General features: G+C 36.6%; 1 protein-coding gene across 1 annotated transcript in view; it reads right to left on the reverse strand.

The window, feature by feature from the left end:
* The window catches only part of Itga4 (integrin subunit alpha 4), a 73009-nt gene that overhangs the window by 45889 nt on the left and 8808 nt on the right, over window positions 1-18312 (reverse strand). The window contains exons 3-9 of the mRNA XM_028762858.1: window positions 9971-10077; window positions 9743-9872; window positions 6544-6611; window positions 5188-5317; window positions 3729-3814; window positions 2958-3020; window positions 2731-2868 (exon numbers count right to left, since the gene is read on the reverse strand). Of these exons, the coding sequence (XP_028618691.1) occupies window positions 2731-2868; window positions 2958-3020; window positions 3729-3814; window positions 5188-5317; window positions 6544-6611; window positions 9743-9872; window positions 9971-10077 (722 nt within the window). The remainder of the gene's footprint in view (window positions 1-2730; window positions 2869-2957; window positions 3021-3728; window positions 3815-5187; window positions 5318-6543; window positions 6612-9742; window positions 9873-9970; window positions 10078-18312) is intronic.

Genomic DNA, 18312 nt, shown 5'->3' on the forward strand with positions numbered 1-18312 from the left:
ATATTTCTTGATAAACATATATAATGACCACCACAACAAAAGACAAAATGCTGTCTTACAGTATATAGCAATTGGATTAAAAGGAAAATTTACTCTTTCTGAAGCAACCCATAGGAAGCCAGAGGAGGTCTCTGAGGTAACAGGTGATGTGACTTAAGCTGCCCTTTGGAACCGTATCCAAGCAACAATGCACTGGTCAAACATTATCTTTGAAGTCGATGGTGAGCCATTATTGCACATAGGGTGAGTTGTCTAATTACACTGTGATAATGAGCTCTGATCATTACAATCCCGCATTTTAAAAACTAATTCCATTCAGTACTCACAGATCTCACCCTCTTTTCAGGCAAATCTAGTTTTCATTCCACAAACACACATTCTATGCTTTGTCTAGTGTCCTTCACTTTTTCTTTCATAACAGAAAATTCCTAGTTCTCTCTCTCTCTCTCTCTCTCTCTCTCTCTCTCTCTCTCTCTCTCTCTTTCTCTCTCTCTCAAATACTACTTCTTCCTTGAAGTATTTTGGCCTAAAGCAAAGCGTGTCTACTTTGAATGGACTTATCACCTTCCATTTACTACGCTGTATCCCAATAACTCCTCCATGATTGGCATCTCACCCAGTCCTGAAATTCAGGAGTCACAACTGGAGTTATTTTCAGCTCTTTTGATAGTATGTTCTATTCCAGATTCTCACTAAGAGTCATTTTTGTTCTAAATGAATTAAAATTTGAATTTATCTCTGCAGATGTTATCACTACCATTTTAATTTGGAATCACTACATGGAATGAGGTTAAATCCAAGGACTGAAGGATAAAATGGTTTGGCTCCTTAGGAAAGGGAAGAGAGAGAGAGAGCTTCAGTGAAGACACAAGATGTATGACTGCAAGACAGTGATGATTTAGACGAGTTCCCGGAGAATAAGTGGTAATTGCTCCTGTTCAAGTATCCTACAGTCATCAAGAATAGCAACTAAGTGTTCACAGCGGACCCCTGAGAGATATTTAATAGATTAGATCAAAACCCAAGTCCTTCAAGTATCCCTCGTTCTTTCAGTTCATTGACAATAATTCTGGAGTGTTCACCTGTCTAGGATTTGTCTGGGCCATGGAACAACAAGGGTAAACAAAACAGACGAGTCCTCTCCCATGCTAGTACAGGCAGTGGCAAGTGAGGAAAAGAAAATATTATGCTTCTTAGTGGCTAGTGCCATTTCAGACAGTTTAGAAATAGGTAAAATGCAAAGAGAAAAAGAGAAATCTACATTGTGGGATTTAAAAATGGAAAGCAATTACTAATCTAACCTTAGTGTTTAACAGCAGTGCTCCTGGGTAAGTCAGAGGGAAGGGCAGCCTCGTCCTTTGCTCTCTGAGTACCCCTTATCTGTTTTCATATTTGGGTGGTCTAAGGTTTCAGTGAGAGGGAAATGGTCCTTTACTTCAGCAATATGATTTTTACTCTTAAACTATTTTTTTAAACATTTTCTTGTTAAGAGAAATATACCAGATATTTGCCACAAGGGAAAAATGAGAGATACTTGCTGACTAAGGGTAAGTAGTTACAAGGAAGGCCATCTGTGAGTGCGGAAGTGTGGAATGTGCGCAGCAGTGTTGTTTGTGCACAGCTGTTAATGAGATCTGAGAGATCCCTATCCAGAGAACAGTATATTTAGTTAAAGAAAGTCCTGGAGACCTCTGCATATGTAGCCTTCTGTCTATACTCAGAACTTTAAGACTCCCGTCCTTCTAAAACTGGAAGCTTTTCCTTTTGCATTATATAGACTTTAGTGTGACATTGGAAATGAAAACTTATTAAATTCTCTGAAATTTTTAAATAAGCAGGGTTGCAAGTGTACTTTGCTAAATCTTGACTAAAAGACACTGTGTCCTAGGAAATGAACCTGTTTTCTTAAAAGCTCACTCTTATTTTCAAATCAAATCAAAGGACCTAATACTGTTCATGACTTAAAACTGAATTATACTCAGTAAGTATCTAACTAAACAATGTAGCCACTTCAAAATAAATGATGCCAATCTCATATTATTTTAGAATCTAATCAAAATGAAGTGTGTAATAATACTTTATCAACACATCTTATTTCTGTTTGCAAGTCAAGGAGTTGAAAATGTTGAATGCTTCATCTATTCCTAATAAACATTTTATAACTTACTAAATTATATAAGGACAATAATTATTGAGTTATACAAGTATCCATTTTGAAGTATCTGCAAAAAACCATTTTTCTGAATTATACTTGTGTGAAAAATTAAACTAGAGGAAATTTTAATTAGTAGAGTGAACTCCCACAAGCTGTGCACAGTGATTCCTTTGTTTTCTGTCTCATATTTCTGGAATAGTTACTAACTGACATGCTCTGTTCATTTTCATAGCATCAATACAGCAGCAGAAATTTTACTTTGGTTCATCAAATAACTTTAAACTATGTCTTTGACTGAGAAAAGTGTTCAATGAATAAAAATGCTTCCTGTACAAGTCTGATGATCCAAGTTGGATCCCAGGAATATGGAGTGGAAAGAGAGGCCTGATTTCCTCTGGTCTCCACATATGTACCATGGCACGGATAAGCATGCATGAACATGCATCACATACTTGTGCACACAAACACACTAATTTCAAAAAAGAATCTGTAGTCTCAGAACCCTGAAGTAAGAGCAGTATCAGTCTGAATTATAATTTATGAATGACTTCTAGTTTGGGGACGATCAGACATACCAAGCCAGAGTTGATGTACACGAACACTCTTCCTTCCTCCCTGATGGTGCTCTGCATGGGAGCTCCAACAAGGAGATCTGAGAAGCCATCTGCATTGAGGTCCACTGCACAGACAGAAGCTCCAAAGTATGATCCAAGCTGTTCCAAAGCAAAGCACATGCACAATGAGAACATGCAATTCTATTCACAGAAGCCCTCAGCAAACCCAAAGGCAGAAACTTATTTACCTTTTTACCTTTCATTTCATATACGATGTTCAGTTCGCTTTCATCAATGCTGAATATATACGCCTACAGTTGGGAAAAGAATTCAAAGACATTTACTTTCTTATCAAATTTTCTCTTAAAAAATAACACAGCTTATTTGTTTAATCAAAATATCAATCTCTACAACATGTAAATGGACAAACAGAAAATATCAAGTGTTTAATAAAATTGTTACCACTACAAATTTTAAGAGTGATATGCAATATTAATATTTATGTTGATACGTGTGACTTGAAACACTATCCCCTCAGGAACTAACTTTTGGATCCCATAGAAAGAAACAGAAAAACTGTTACTGAAAAAAAAGATAGTCCTCCCAATATGTATGTGGCAAAGTAGAAAAATCTAGAGCTAGAATTATGCTATTCTTTCTAGTTTTACCATGCAGCATTATCTGTCTTGACTCCCTCTTATTAAATAATAACCAGTCCATTTATTCTCTGGGCATCTATAGATAATTACACTTTATCTAGTTATTGTCTATATCATATTATCTATAATTTGCTATCTATATGTTATCAATTTCCTCATTTAAGTTATATGATTCCCCTTTAAATTTTTCAGCTAAATTTCTTTGAGAGCTATAAATAAATCTTGAAGAGATTCAACTGATGCAATAGACTGCTCATCATTTTAATCTTATATTTCACAGTGTCCATTTAACACTTGACTGTCTCATATAATCTGTTCAAGACTTTGTGAAGAAGTAGAGAGAGAAAAGGAAAGTCTTACTTTCCCTATCTGTTCGTGTTGAGGGGCTCCCCCCACGACTTCGGTAGTATGTGGACTTCGAAAATGACCAGCTCCAACTGAGTAGCCTTCATAAAAGGAGAGAAATACATGAGACTCATCATTCACAGCAGGTATATGCTTTTCTAACTCTGCATGGTGGTAACCAAAATTATTCAAAATGATGACTTTATGGAGAACCTCAAAAACATTTATATTAAATTAAAATGGTCACTTAAGCAATTTAAACATATATATTTTAAAAACAATGATATAGGTTTGAATTTCCAAGCTCTCAATATTGAAAATATGACCTTGACACTTGATCTGTTATTCCCTGTGTGACATGATTAGCTGTGGTCTTCCAGGATTATAGCTGCTACATCTGAGACTATACAAAATTCTGAACAATCTTCACAGATTTCATGCAATCTTTCTATTGCATGGACTTTACATAAAGGTATAACTTTACATGATAAGAGATATAAAATGGGTTACATTCTCTGCAATACATCAAGCCACTGTTCAATCACATAAGGGGATGTCTTATGAATTCTGTTGGAATGATAGTAATATACTACTTGTTTTATTAGTGCCCATTCAGAACACAAAATGCTCACATTTAAAGCACATATGGCTCAAATAAGCCTATGTTTTGTACCAAAACAGAAACAAAATATCTATGGAACGTATAAACTTTACTGCAAAGGGAAACAATGTCACAAAATTTGTATTTTGTGGAAATATAGGTGACAAATATGATATTCTTGACTTGTGAAATAACAGCAATGAGGAGGAGGGAGAAAATGACAATAAAAATGGCTAAACTCTGAGAAACAATCCAAGATAATCTTAAAAGCAAAACTTCTATAAGGAAAAACCAAAATAATAATTTTTAGAATATGCTTCATATTGCCCACCTTTATTTATTTTAAGGATATTATTTTAAGATCTATTGGTTTTCAATAGCTAGTTTAAGAATTAAAGCATATATATTCAAAGACATGTGTTTAAATGAATGAATTAATGCAAAGTTAGCACAGAAACTTCCTAGGGAGCCAGGAGTGGTGACACACCCCTTTAATTCTAACACTCATGCATCAGAGGTCAACTAGGGCTACATAGTGAGACTCTGTCTTAAAAACAGAAAAGAACAAAAATGAAAGAAAAAGAAAGGAAGATAGAAGAAAGAAAGTAAGGAAGGAAAAACTAAAGGAAGGAAAAAAAAGAATTGGTGGTGGGGGCTTCCTAAGATAGAGTAACATTCAACAGTTCCTACATAAGAACACACGGATGACAACTGTAGTTACCTATGTCAGTATAAGATATACAGTTAATGAAATACAATTGGCTTTATGCCTAGTTGAGACAGTTTGTGATATACCTAATTGTTACTGGTCAATCGGATGCACATATAATTTCTAAAGCACAGATATTTAAGTCGGTCAAATTTTTACGGTACCTAAGTAGCTTCCAAATTTTACTTGATTCTGTCTGTCTAAAAATGCTTTGTATTTGTTTGTAGTTGTACTGTAGACAAAGACGGAGCCAGTCCAGTACGATGATCCTGGGGCCCCCATCACAATTAAATCCTGCAAGAGAAAACTCATCATTTGAAAGTTAAACCCTACCCCACCAAACCTCTTGCAAATATACAACATTCTAGGCAAATAGTCAGGAAATGCATTTTATATTGAAGCTCAAAAATAGGAACATTTTATTAATTTAAATCCGTATGTTAAATTGCCAGAAAAGCTAAGAATACAATTTTAGAGATGAAACTCTGGAACTTTGTCCACATTTACCAGTGGGTTTAAAAATATCAAAGGTAGGGCCATTAGGAACTAGAATAAGCTTTGGGGACAAAGGCAATGTGGGTCAGTGGAAGACAATCATCCGTGTGTAATTCATTAGTGTTCATTACCAGGATAATCATGTGTTACTAGAGAGTAAAGGGGGCCTAATTTATTTCAATTTGCAAAAATCACTGAATAGTGTCCCTAACAATTCCAGCTCAGATAATAAAAAGCCTAGTGAAGTTTGGGGCATGTTTTATTCTAAGAAGGAAGGAGGGAGGGAAAGAGCAAGTTCTTGCCTCTGTTGCATAACAACTCAGAGCAATCAGACCTAATTACCATATAGTATATTCTCTAATTCTGAACTTTCAGTGTAATCAGTTCAATATAGCTAAACAAAGAATTGTTATAACATGTATACAGGAAGTGAACCCAAAGTGATACAATCTGGTCTCCATGGAGTTAGAAAATATTTATGAAATTATAATGGGTTTCTGAGAAAACTTGCAACATTTATTATTATTATTATTATTATTATTATTATTTAAACTGAGGACAACATATAGTTTAGTTTTAGGTAGTAGAAAGAGTTTGGGATTATCTCTGATTTTCAAAGGGTATTATAAGTTTAAGCCTTACTATTATCATAATTTTAATGTAAAGATGGACTCATGTATCTCCTTCATATTCAACTGGTAATTTAAAACAATATACTTGGATAGATATTTTCATCTTTGATGTTAGCAAAATAAGTAACTAGCTTCTTTAGATTTCCACAAAGTTCTTGGTAGAGGGGATAATCTCCAGTTGATCCTATGTAATATTAGCCATTTACAATTTTACAATTTACAAAATTATAATTATAATTTTCTAAAATTATATGCAAAACAGTTAATGGCATAAACATGTTAATAATAGTCTACAGCTTAAGATTACTTAACTGTTACTCAGTAAGTCTATAGAAACCCCAGAATTAAGCTTCTACATATACACAATCACCGGAGCTGATACTAAGTTGTTACCTGTGTGTAAAAACTAGATATTCCAGCTTGACACGATGCAAAATTTTCTCCAAATTTTCTCACATAATCTAAAACAGAAATTTAATATCGGTTTAAACAAATTAGAACTATATATTTTGAGACAAAGTTTGGCTGTAAAACCCAGGCTGGCCTTGAACTCAAAATTCTTCTGACTCAGTCTTCTAATTGTTTAGGTTTAATTTTTATGATAATGACCATCCACCATAGTTTTATTTTTCTCAGAGCTTTTCACAAATATGACTCTTAAGATCTGTGTCTTATGCTCTACTTTTGAAAATGATAGTAATTGTCATAATTTAAGATCTTTCAGATCTCCTGTATTAACCTTCAAATTATCGTCATGAATCACAATTAAAGGTGCTTCTCCCTCTGTTTCCACTTCATAGGACTTAATGACAACATATGCTAAAGGTTAAAATGAATCAGTGAGTGAAAGGCCAAGAGCTAGAATTTCAGTCTTTAGGTTCACAGTTTCCTGTGTTATTACATATACTGGAAGTGCACAACCATATGCTCTGTGGGACACACACAGGTAGAATGGCTATTTATTCATACAACTTAATACAGCCTCTCTTCATGATGACTTTTTGCCTGTATGCGTTCAAAACAATGGCAATCTACCTTCTTGGAAAAATCCCACAGAAAGCTGTCACATTGCATAACATGCTGTACATCTCATTGCTAGATTCATTGGTCTGACAAAATTGGAACTCAGTGTCCTGTGATTGACAACTCCTTATCCGGCTCCACCTCCACATCCCCAACCACATTGATATTCTTTTCCCCTGAATTTCATATTTTTAGATTTCACATATAAATATGATTGATTATATGTTGTTTTCTGTGTCTGGTTTATAGTGTTCTCCATATTCATCCATGGTGTCCCAAAAGCCAGGGCTTACTAAAGCTGGATGACATTCAACTGTATGTATGCACACTTACACACCACCCAAGAGTTCTTTATTCTCACACTCCAGAAAGGACCATGGAGTTGTGTGGAGTTTATATTTTCTGTATCTTGAGAACCTTCTGTAGAGTCTTTCATGATGCTGCAGTAATTTGCACTCATGTCATCTTGGCTAACATTTACCTCTCACCTTTTTGGTAAACAGCCATTTCAAAAGATAAGAGGTGATCTTTCCAGGTTTGATTGATTTATATTCCGTGATGGTCAGTAACACCAACCACCCTTCATAAAACCAGCAGCCATTTCTCTGCTTTCATTGGAGAGAAAAGATCTTGGTTTCACTGACTTGGAATCAGGTTACTGGTTCTGTGGTATCTCTTTGATGAGATTCCATATGTATTTTGGTAATGATCTCCACATCTGAGAGTGTTTGCACATGCCTGGTCCACTCGCCAGCTTCTCTCTCTGCTCACTTAATGACTTCCTCAGCTATGCAGAAGTTTTGCTGCTTGCCCTACTGCCACATGTCCCTTTCCTTTTGTAGTTTGAGCTTTCGTTTATGACCTCCAGGAAATCATTACTCTCTCTGTTACTCTCCAGGAGTTACAGGGTTGGGGGCTTCACATTTAAGTTTTTATTCCATTTTGAGTTTACTTGTATGTGTGGTATAAGAATTCAATACCACTCTTTTGTAGATGGACATTCACTTTTCTCACATTAATTTATTGAGATTATCTCTTCCTTCCTGCTTTGTCTCATAGAAAGAATCAAGACCCATGTGGACGGGTAAGTTCCCGTACTGCAAAGCTCTGTGCTTGATGCTTTGGGGGTTAGTTAAGTGACAGAGCCCTGCTTCTTCTCCTGATGCTCTTTCATTCATAAACTTCTATGAAAAAAAAGATGAGGACCACTCTTTCTTTTGACAAATTACTACATCAGTGTATCTGCATTCCCTGACATGATTTCTCACTCCTTTCGAGTGTGTGCTATGTTAATAAGGCTATGCTCATATAAACTTCTAAAAGCATATAGATAAGTATATTTTAAAAAAGTAAGTCCCGCAGGAAAATGTTTAAATACACAAAATAAAACTATTAGGCAAAAGGGAATAATAAATATATAGAAATCCAGACTGAATTGTATTGAAATTGAAAATTTAGTATTCATCTTTTATCTTCTTGTATTCAAAGGTAAAATATAAACAGTTATTACATGGACTTTCTCCATGACATCAAATTTCAGACATGAAAAATCCTAAAATGATCAGAATCAGTAGGTAAATTTAAGTATGTGTTCAAAGTTCTGACAGGTAATTAAAGTTATCTTTGGATGATAAGGGAGATGATAACAGTATTTTTTATCATTAGAAAAAATTGGCATTTATCATATTTTTTGGTGTTCTAAAGAGAGTTTTAGAGTTATTGTTATAAATGGCATCTTGAAAGCTACTGACATTTGTCCCTAAATCTAATTTTATATCCTAGTTATGTACGTAAAATACAGATTTCCATTGAGACAGAGTTTTTCAAAATTAGACCAGTGGTTCTCAAGCTTCCTAATGCTGTAACCCTTTAATAAAGTTCCTCATGTTGTGGCGACCTTTGATCATAAAATGAGTTCTGTTAAGAGTTCACAAGTGAAACTTTGCTTCTGTTATGAATTGTAATGTAAATATTTGTGTTTTCTGATGGTCTTAGGTGACCCCTGGGAAAGTATCATTTGAGCCCCAAAGGAGGTGTGATCCACAGGTTGAGAACCAAGTGTTGCTATAGACACTAATGCCTTACATCTTCAAGGAACACATATGAGCTGGGGAAAAGGGAAGTGGGAAGGTTTTGCTTTTGCTAATGCCTTGAATCCTTTTAAAGACTCCTACAAGCTTCTAGGAAAACAGGAAATATAGTCATTATCTTTCTAATAAGAATTTTCTATGTAATTTCATGACTTTGAGGATTCTATATTTTCCTGGCATTAGACGTGCTTATACTGATTTGGAAATAAAAGTAGTACAAAATTGGATAGTTACCAACTACTTTCCACAATTATTCAAATGAAAATGAAGAATTGCTTTTCAAAAGCACAGAATGTTTGTATAAGGTGTTGTCACTAATACACAGAGTAAACAAAGGAAGGATACTGTAAGTTAACAATGGCTTTATCAAAGATATGCTTCTTTTTTGAGCAGGCAAAAAATGAAAATGCAAAGAAAAGCTGACGGAAAGCCTTTGTTTGCTTCTCTTTGTCTAGGTGGTTTATGTCCCTCTCTCTTACCTTGGTAACACGGGGCAATCCTTTTGCTAAGTTCTGTCCGCAAATCAGAAGGCATGCCGTAGCAAACACCAGTGGGGAGTTTATTATCATTCTTCATGTAAAATATATTTTTCCACCTGTGCCCACAAGTCTGAATAAAACAAAAAGTCAAACAAAAATTTGAAAGTCATACCTAGAAGGTCTGATTCCAGGACTGGTTTGGGTCGGTGGACTCACTTCAATACCTACCACGACAGATCCATTTTCTCCCGGCTGTCTGGAAAGCGTTACCCCCAGCCACTGGTTATCTCTCTCTTCCAAGCATGTCCTCCCACAGGGCTCACCACTGGGGCTACCTGCAGCATTTGGAAAAATCTTATCAGTTTTGTTGCAAACAAAGTTTTTCTAAAATCATAGAGTACTTAAAACTAGACCCTTACTTCCAGGATTTCTCTTCCCACAACTTTGTCTCATCTTATATTCAGTTCAATTGAGGAGTAAAAGTGAGTTGCTCTCTGCTGACATAGTTGGCCTCCACACAAGCTGAATCTTTTTTTGCTGAAATGACCTCTGAGAGATGCTGTAGAGGCCCTGAAGAAGCGGCCTCTGTGGTATAGGAGGTAGCTAATGAAGCTGAACGGGATGCGAAGGGCCGTTTGATACACATCAGAGGCTGATGTTTGGAGAAGAGTTTGTGTTTTGCCTTACCCATTTGTTAACAGCAGCCGAGCACTTTCTGAAAATGGCTCTTGACTGTTGCTCAGCAGTTAGAATGCAGTTTATTAGAACTGGAAGAGGAGGACTGAGTGCATAGACAGTGGAGTGTATAATTAGCATACCGATAACGCATAGCCTTTGAAACAAAATGCCCTGTGGTTTAGACTTTGTGGAATGACTGGTGTTTTCAACAATGGTAAAAGGTCTTTGAAAACAATATGCTGTCAGGAAAAAAAAGTCAATAAACACACTTTGGCAAATGCATAAATTGCAGAAAAAGTCCAACATAAAGGAACTACAAGGGTGGGACCCAGCCCTGCTAAAATGTACACCAATCATCTTTATAGCCATCATCTTTTATTTACCAGCACAAACCTTAGCTTTTGAGTGGGAGCCCCAGTGAAATTCTTTGTTAAAGTGATTTCACATCATTCACTGGAGGAAGAATAAGATAACATGGGTATCATAGATTTTTTTTTTTTTACTGTCTTTACATTTTATCCTTGTTAGTCAACACTTGACTGTTCCTTGCTCAGTTCTGACAGCAGAAAAAAAGCATTAGCATCAGTTAGCTGAGGTAAGTGTACCGGAAGCTGAAATACTTTACTTTGAACGCTGGTCACGAGTTTTTATAGTGTTATAACAAAATGTCCCACAAGTGTCTTTGTATCATTAAGTACATGTTTTCCCCTCTAACCTGAATCCTAGGTAGCATTTCCTGGGCAAACTCACAATGCCTACATATATAAAGATACTGTATTTAAAACAAAATCATTTATATTGACTTTCCTGAGTCATAACAATTCTGTGTAAGAAGTGTAGGAAGATATTTATGAATGTATTTGTAGGTTTCAAAACAACATTCACAGAATACCTAATGCTTTAACACAATCAAGCTGAAGGGATCTTCCCAAACTCTTTCCTGGAGTCTTATTCAGTGAATCCAGCCAGACCTGTCTATTCCAAGGATTGCTTCAGATCAGATCACAAGCCTGGTTGGCATAGAACATTGATAAAGCTTTGCTGGCTTGGATTCCTGGAAACCAATGATGTCTTGTACTACTAATGGGTTGTCTGGGAGAGATAGACTGGGAAATGAAGGCAAATAGACCCAGAGAAAGAACACTGCTAAGCAACAGGAAGAGAAGCTTGCTGTGGTCCAAAGCCTGATAAAGAATGGTCGTGATGTACACAGAACTTCCTGGGTAAAAATTATGAAAGAAAGAGTGGAGAGAGGAGTAAGGGGAAAGGAAGGAAATCCAAGAAATAGAACGTGTTTGTATGATGTTCCATTATACACTCCACTTTGTATGCTCTCAGTCATCATCTTCCAGCTCCAATAAGCTGCACTTTAATTGACAACCCTATTGTCAACCAATAGGGTTAGCAGTCTAACACAGGGAGCTACTAGGGCTACATGATTCCAAAACAAAGCAGGAGAAATAAGAAGGGAAGCCTAAGGATAATTTAATTTTCACTGGGATGCAATTTGCAGTTGGAATTGTCTTTAAAATCACCAATACTTTAAAATGAATGTCAAAAACAGACCAGCAAAGGTAGATCCAGGCTATGTGCAGTTGAAGCTGTTACTATAAGAATAAACAGCATAAAATCAAAAATACAAAACTATTTTTAAAGACAAGAGTGCATGGGCTTCTGAGTGCTACCGTCTCTGTTGGCATGTGGTTGAGAAATGGGTGTTTTCCTCAAGATTAGGTTTGATATTTGCAAACAAACATTCTCTTCTATAGTTACTCACCAGAAGTTTAAAAACAACAAACACAGCGCTACGGAACCACACAAATGATATCATGCAAATTTGCTAGTTGAAAATGGCCCAGAAGTTCATATGTGCAGGAATAGCATCCTGCATGCAATTATGTGTCTCTTAGCTGAGCTGCTCCCTATGTTCTTAAATGAACATTAGAGATACCTTTGCCAAGTTAAGCTGTTATCTGTTTCATCCAAGCTGCCTCCTGCACAATAGTGTTTAGCCCTGCAGAAGACAGTTGCTGCTGTCACTGCCTAGCCTTCCTGTTCTCTCCATTCATTTCTTATCATTTCAGCTGCCAGCTCTCCATTTCTGGGGTTTTCTGAGCCCTCCAGGACTTCTGAATGCTATGGCTTGTTGAGAATGACTTCTCTGAGAGTCCATAAGGTTCTAGGCTTTGATGTCCTGTGTGGCCCAAGCCCTACTCTCCTCCCAGTCTTAATTCTCTGGTTAAAGCACTGATTCTTAGAAACAGAACAAAGAGCCCTCCAGAAGCCACAAGAAGAGATGTTTACTTTGACATGAAACATGGTCAAACATTCTCAGGATTCAAGTGTTGAGGCTAAGATGCTCTTGAATGGGGGATGTGGAGGATGTGGTTAAGGAAGATTACACACAGTCTTTCACATGTGTTATTATGTGGTCTCAACAACAGATACTGTCTAATTTATAGCTCTCTGATTTATGGTAATTTAAAAATATATATTTACATATTATGTGTATATATTAAATGATATAATGCATGCCATTTATCTACTTTACAGAAAAGACTCTCAACTTTAGAAGTCAAGGGCTCTTCCTGGCATAGGCTGTGATCACCGGGAGAAATTATGATGATTCATTAACCAGTAGGAAGGAGGACTTTGTTCTGACTGAGATTGGCTGCGTACATTTGTTTGCAGCTGCTCTGCTCTGCTCTGCTCTGCTCTGCTCTGCTCTGCTCTGCTCTGTTCCTATGGTTTAGCACTGACTTTATTCATCGTGGCCAAATCCAAATCATCCCATCCCAACACAAAACCCAGAAATATGTGCTAACATTTGAACGAACATTATAAATAGAAAACAATAACCCATATTCTATTTGTGTTACATGTCTTGATTCGAAACAGATCAAAAGTATGACTATGAGGCCATAAAGAAAATTCATAAAATAATAAAATTTTGAAGAATTATTTTTACAGGCATACACTCATGTATACCCACTTACACCCCCCATACACACTCAGAACCACACATATACACATTGTGATTTTCCTTCTTTTTTGTTTCTTGACACTGCTTCCCTCAGAGACAATCCTCAACTTCAACCACGGTACAGAGAGGCTTTCAGCTCTTGTTATTAGACAAAATGAGTTCCAGGAAGAGTCTGCAAGTCACCGCTCCAGCCCTAGAATTGTCTTGATTTCTGGAACATGTTCCCCTTCTCTTTGAGAATGCCAGAAAAATCGCAGCAGAAGAGTCAAGATGGCCCCATCTTATTCTTTTCTTAGACCTCTGAGACTTCCCTCAACCTCTGTGCTTCTGAATCTACTGTTCCTTGCAAAGTAGTTGAATGGTCCTGAGGTCACCTAGAAGAGTTTTAAACAAACACCAACCACCACACGTGCCCCTCTCTCACCATCAGTACTCAAACATGTGGCTGCTAGGGGAAGACCTGGCCATTAGCATTTAAAAATATCTCCCAGGTAACTGTATTTGGGGGTTGAAGCTGGGCTAAAGAACAACTGCTTCAACAATGTAAATGGGCAGGCTTTTTCCTGTATAGTTACTGGGAAACCTATGTTGCTTTCAAAATAGTAATTAGAGATCTGTCCTATTGGGTTTCAGCTAGGTAATAAGAATAGGCAATTAAATACTAAACATATTTTCATCATGAAGAAATTTGGTATTCATTTGAACAGAAGTGACATTTGCAAAAACTGTCACAAGAAAGCTAATTTTCATGAATGTCTTTGACAAGTCCATAAAAAAATCCATATTTTATTTTACCCAATGTCATGCTGCAATGATTTATAATCCCATTTTCAAGTCAGCTTATACATTACTGAGCTAAACTTTTAGCAAATCAAATCAGTTCCATGATTGAAAAAGTATTTTACATGGTTGAAAACAAAAGAGGTCAGCAGAAATTAGCATCTGATGTTTTTCCACTCTTTTGCACTAGAATGGCTAATTTGTGGCATAGTTGAATGCATCTCCCCAGTACAAATTAAGGAAAAAAATAAATATTAAAAACCATCCCCCTTAGTTTAATAATTAAGCCCATTCTTACTTATTTCAAATTGAAGAAGAAAATAGGGTGTGTGTGTGTATTAGTTTTAAATTTCAAACTAATGATTTCTACCAGTATACAAAAATGCATATGTAAATGAAAATTAGAAATTTTAATGGTCAAAAATAAGATTGCTAGTACAGAGCTAACTGGGTATTCTTAAACACACCTCTTCTCCTTACTTTTATTTTACTGTTCGCTTCCTTGTATAGTATTAATACTCCAAAAATCTAGCTAGACAATGGAGGACTAAATAGTCAATCTTCCATATCACCTCAAGGAGGAGAGACTGGTTGTGTTTTGACAGTAGCACTCTGGTAGCCTAGAACACTGCTGCTCACACAGCAGGAAGGTACTTGATAGACAATTGTGAAGAGGGATTTTGAAATATATTATGCCACCATATAAATCCCTTACTAGATATGACAAAAGTCCATGATGTTTTCACCAGACTCAGAGATGAAAGAGTCACTTTGTTTCTGTGTCCCCTAGTTTTCTTCTACAATACTATTTCCTCGAGTTTTAAGACATAGTAACAAACAGTGTGGAGGAAACAGCACTTGAGATTGAAGACGTTTCCAAGTATGTCTGGGAGGAGGGAGACTTAAGATGTTAAGTCAGTTGAGACCTGTGAGTTCCTGTAGGGAACAAGACAAGTGTGATGTATTTGGACAAGAACAGGACATAGACCATGTGTTGACATTAAGATGATGATATTGTCAAAGTTATCTTAAAGATTTGGTTAAATACTAAGCTGCATGTAAGTCATAGCATAATCCTCTTGTATACATAGCCTATAACTTTATGGGAAGTCTCAGTGTAAACACTGTTCTATTGTCACAGTAAGGCCAGAAGACTGGATTGTTAATTCCTTTATTCATAAGAAAATTGATTCATGTGAATGTGTAAAATCATGTGTGTACAGGTGTGTGCACATTAGTTGATGGATATGTGTATTAAGAAGTTAACCCAGAAAGAGTTTCAGCTGCTCGCATTTATCTATTTAGCTGGCCTGGCTGGCCAGTGAGATCCAGGAATCCTCCTGTCTCCAACTCCCCAGTGCTGAGATCAGAGACTTGTTACCATGTCTGGCTTTCACATGATGCTGAGAGTTGGACTCAGGTCCTCATGCTTGCACAGAAAACACTTTGTCATCTGAGGCATCTCACCAGTCCCCCAAACTGAGTCTTAAACTGAGTCAAGAACCTGCCCAAATTTATGGAGCCAATAAATCAAAAGATTCCAATTTTTAAAAATTGATGTTTCCCACCATTCTCAAACATCTACCACAGAACTCTACAAATGTACAGATATGTAAATTAACTGAATTCAGTTTTACATTCTAAGTCTTTGTTTCCACCTAAGAGTGTGTAAAATATAACAAATCTGCCCAGATTGTAAAATCACCTTTTTGGGGGGGCGGGGTGGCTAGGATCTCACTCTATCTCAAGTTGGCCTGAAATTCATCACATAACTCATTAAAAGTCAACTTTGTATTGTTGGTGAAGACTCTCCATTTCTTGACCCCTGTCCTGCCCTGAACCTTCCCTCCCTTTTAGTCTCCTTCTTCAATATTGGGGCATTTCCACTGAAGAAATAAGGACCCAATGGAAAGGTCAGTCTTCTTTCTAGACCTTTGAGGGCTTGAGTGACGTGCTTTGCACTGGGGAAGCTGGGACTTTTTGGTGAAATGGGATGTCTGGTTTATCCACCTGGGTCACTGTTCTGTGGATTCCCCAGCAGACATTTGCTGGGGCACTCAGTCTGACTTTCTGGACTGGAAAATAAGTTCATCTGCTCCTTCAAAACTTATGATTGACACTCTTTTAGGTTTCTTAAAAATAACAAAAGCCCTTACTTTAAAAGAGCCTTTGTCTTTTAAATTTGAAGTTCCATTCTATTACAAGATAAACACACATTTAAAACTTGCCAGTTATGCTTTTTAAATTAATCCTAGAAAATGAATAACTCCTGCTTTGTCCTATGTTCTACAGCATCATTAATTTAAGATACCTTTTTAAGGGAAATAGTAACTGCTGAGTGAAAATAATCTATCAAAAGATTCCATTATCTACACAAATTTAGACTATCAGAAAAAAAAACACCTGGAACTAAAGTGACAGATAAATTAACAGCTTATAAAACACACCAGTACATACAGATGAGGATTACAGAAACTTATGCCTGTGCATACAAGGCTGCCTAGCACCTAGTAGATGTTCAATAAATGGCAAATGCTTCCACTCAAGGAACCTGCATTCTGCTGATTTCAATTTAGACACCAGAGGGCGCCCATGGTGCCAATGAGATTCAGCAACAGCCTCCAGCTCTAACCCATATGGCCCTTACATTTAGTGTGTCCTACCAAACTATAAGTGCTAATAAATCCATTATATTATACATTCTATGATTAAAACATGCAGTTTTCTCACACATCTAATTATACATGGTGGTGATCCTTCTAAAAGATGACAGTGATGTGCAAACTCAATAGCAATTTGTATTGACAAATGATGGAGAGAGATGGAAACTATAACCTTGGCATTTTGAAGGTGGCACCAGACACAAAAAGCATTAAATGTTCAAGATCCTGCAAATCTAGAGCCAAGCAAGAATGAGAAGATCAAATTAAATGCCAAAATGAGAAAACACTCTCAAATGTTTTCCTTTAGTTAACAAGAGGTCTTTAAATGTGATCTTAGGATGGCAAGCAAAACCTGATATTGGCTAGCAGGCATGCTCAATATGTATAAAAAAATTTATAATCCACGAAAAATGTGTAAAGCCAGATACTTCAGTCCTCTAACTCTTCACTAGTCTTTAATGTTCTGTGCTATGCTATGCTATGCCATGCCATGCCATGCCATGCCATGCCATGCCATGCCATGCCATGACTTCCCATCCCATCTCTATTCTAATTCTGTTCTGTCCTGTTGCAATTCTATCCTATTCAATTCTAAAGGATTCACATCACAGTTGCTAGCACCACAATGTAGGCTTGAAACTTCTTAGATGTGACTTGATCCTGAATCATTCTGAAGCTTCAGAACTGTAGAAAACAAGGGGACTTATGGAGGCCTCATTCTATGATCTGGGTCTCTAAGGTCTTTTAGTCACAAGTTTCTTCCAAATCCTCCAGAAAACGCATACAACTCCTTGTAATAGCTAGAAAGGGAAAATGTACTCCAATAGATATATTTGGTAAAAATAACTTAGAGTGACTTCCCTATTTACTGCATCCTTTTGTGCACCAGAATAGTTTTAAAAGCTGTAAGCACACATATTAATTAATTTTTTAAAGTATTCTTGAAATAGACATTATAATGAATATCAACTTTGATATGAAGAAACTTTAGCAAAGGGAGACTGACCACCTGTTGGAGAACATACAACTAACTCCTGGTGGGTGCGTGAGGGTAGAAAGAAAGAGTCAACACAAGCAACCGGCTCTCCAAGTTAGCCATTCAAATGTTGGCATTACTAACAATCCAATTCTGTACTAATTCTATTTTTAAAATAATTCAGTGCTAAAATTTAGTGACATTTGTTGCCAACATTAGAAAACAATAAAGAAAAAATTCTACTTTCATAGTTCTCGGGTAGTTTCTTGGATTTAAAGATTCATTAGGAAGACACATGAAAAATGAATAATTAAAATTCTTATGTATTTGCGTGTGCCTGTATCTATGAATGTATGTATGTGTGTGTGTGTGCATGCGTGTGTGCATCTCTGTGTGTGTGTGTATGTGTGTGTGTGTGTTTCTACACAGGCAAATGCTGCCCCAGGAGCCTCCAGCTGATCATCCTGTCTCTACCTCCTGCTAGTCAACA

The sequence above is a fragment of the Grammomys surdaster genome, unplaced genomic scaffold, assembly GCF_004785775.1.
Source record: "Grammomys surdaster isolate TR1022 unplaced genomic scaffold, NIH_TR_1.0 136, whole genome shotgun sequence".
In the NCBI taxonomy this organism is placed as follows: Eukaryota; Metazoa; Chordata; class Mammalia; order Rodentia; family Muridae; genus Grammomys; species Grammomys surdaster.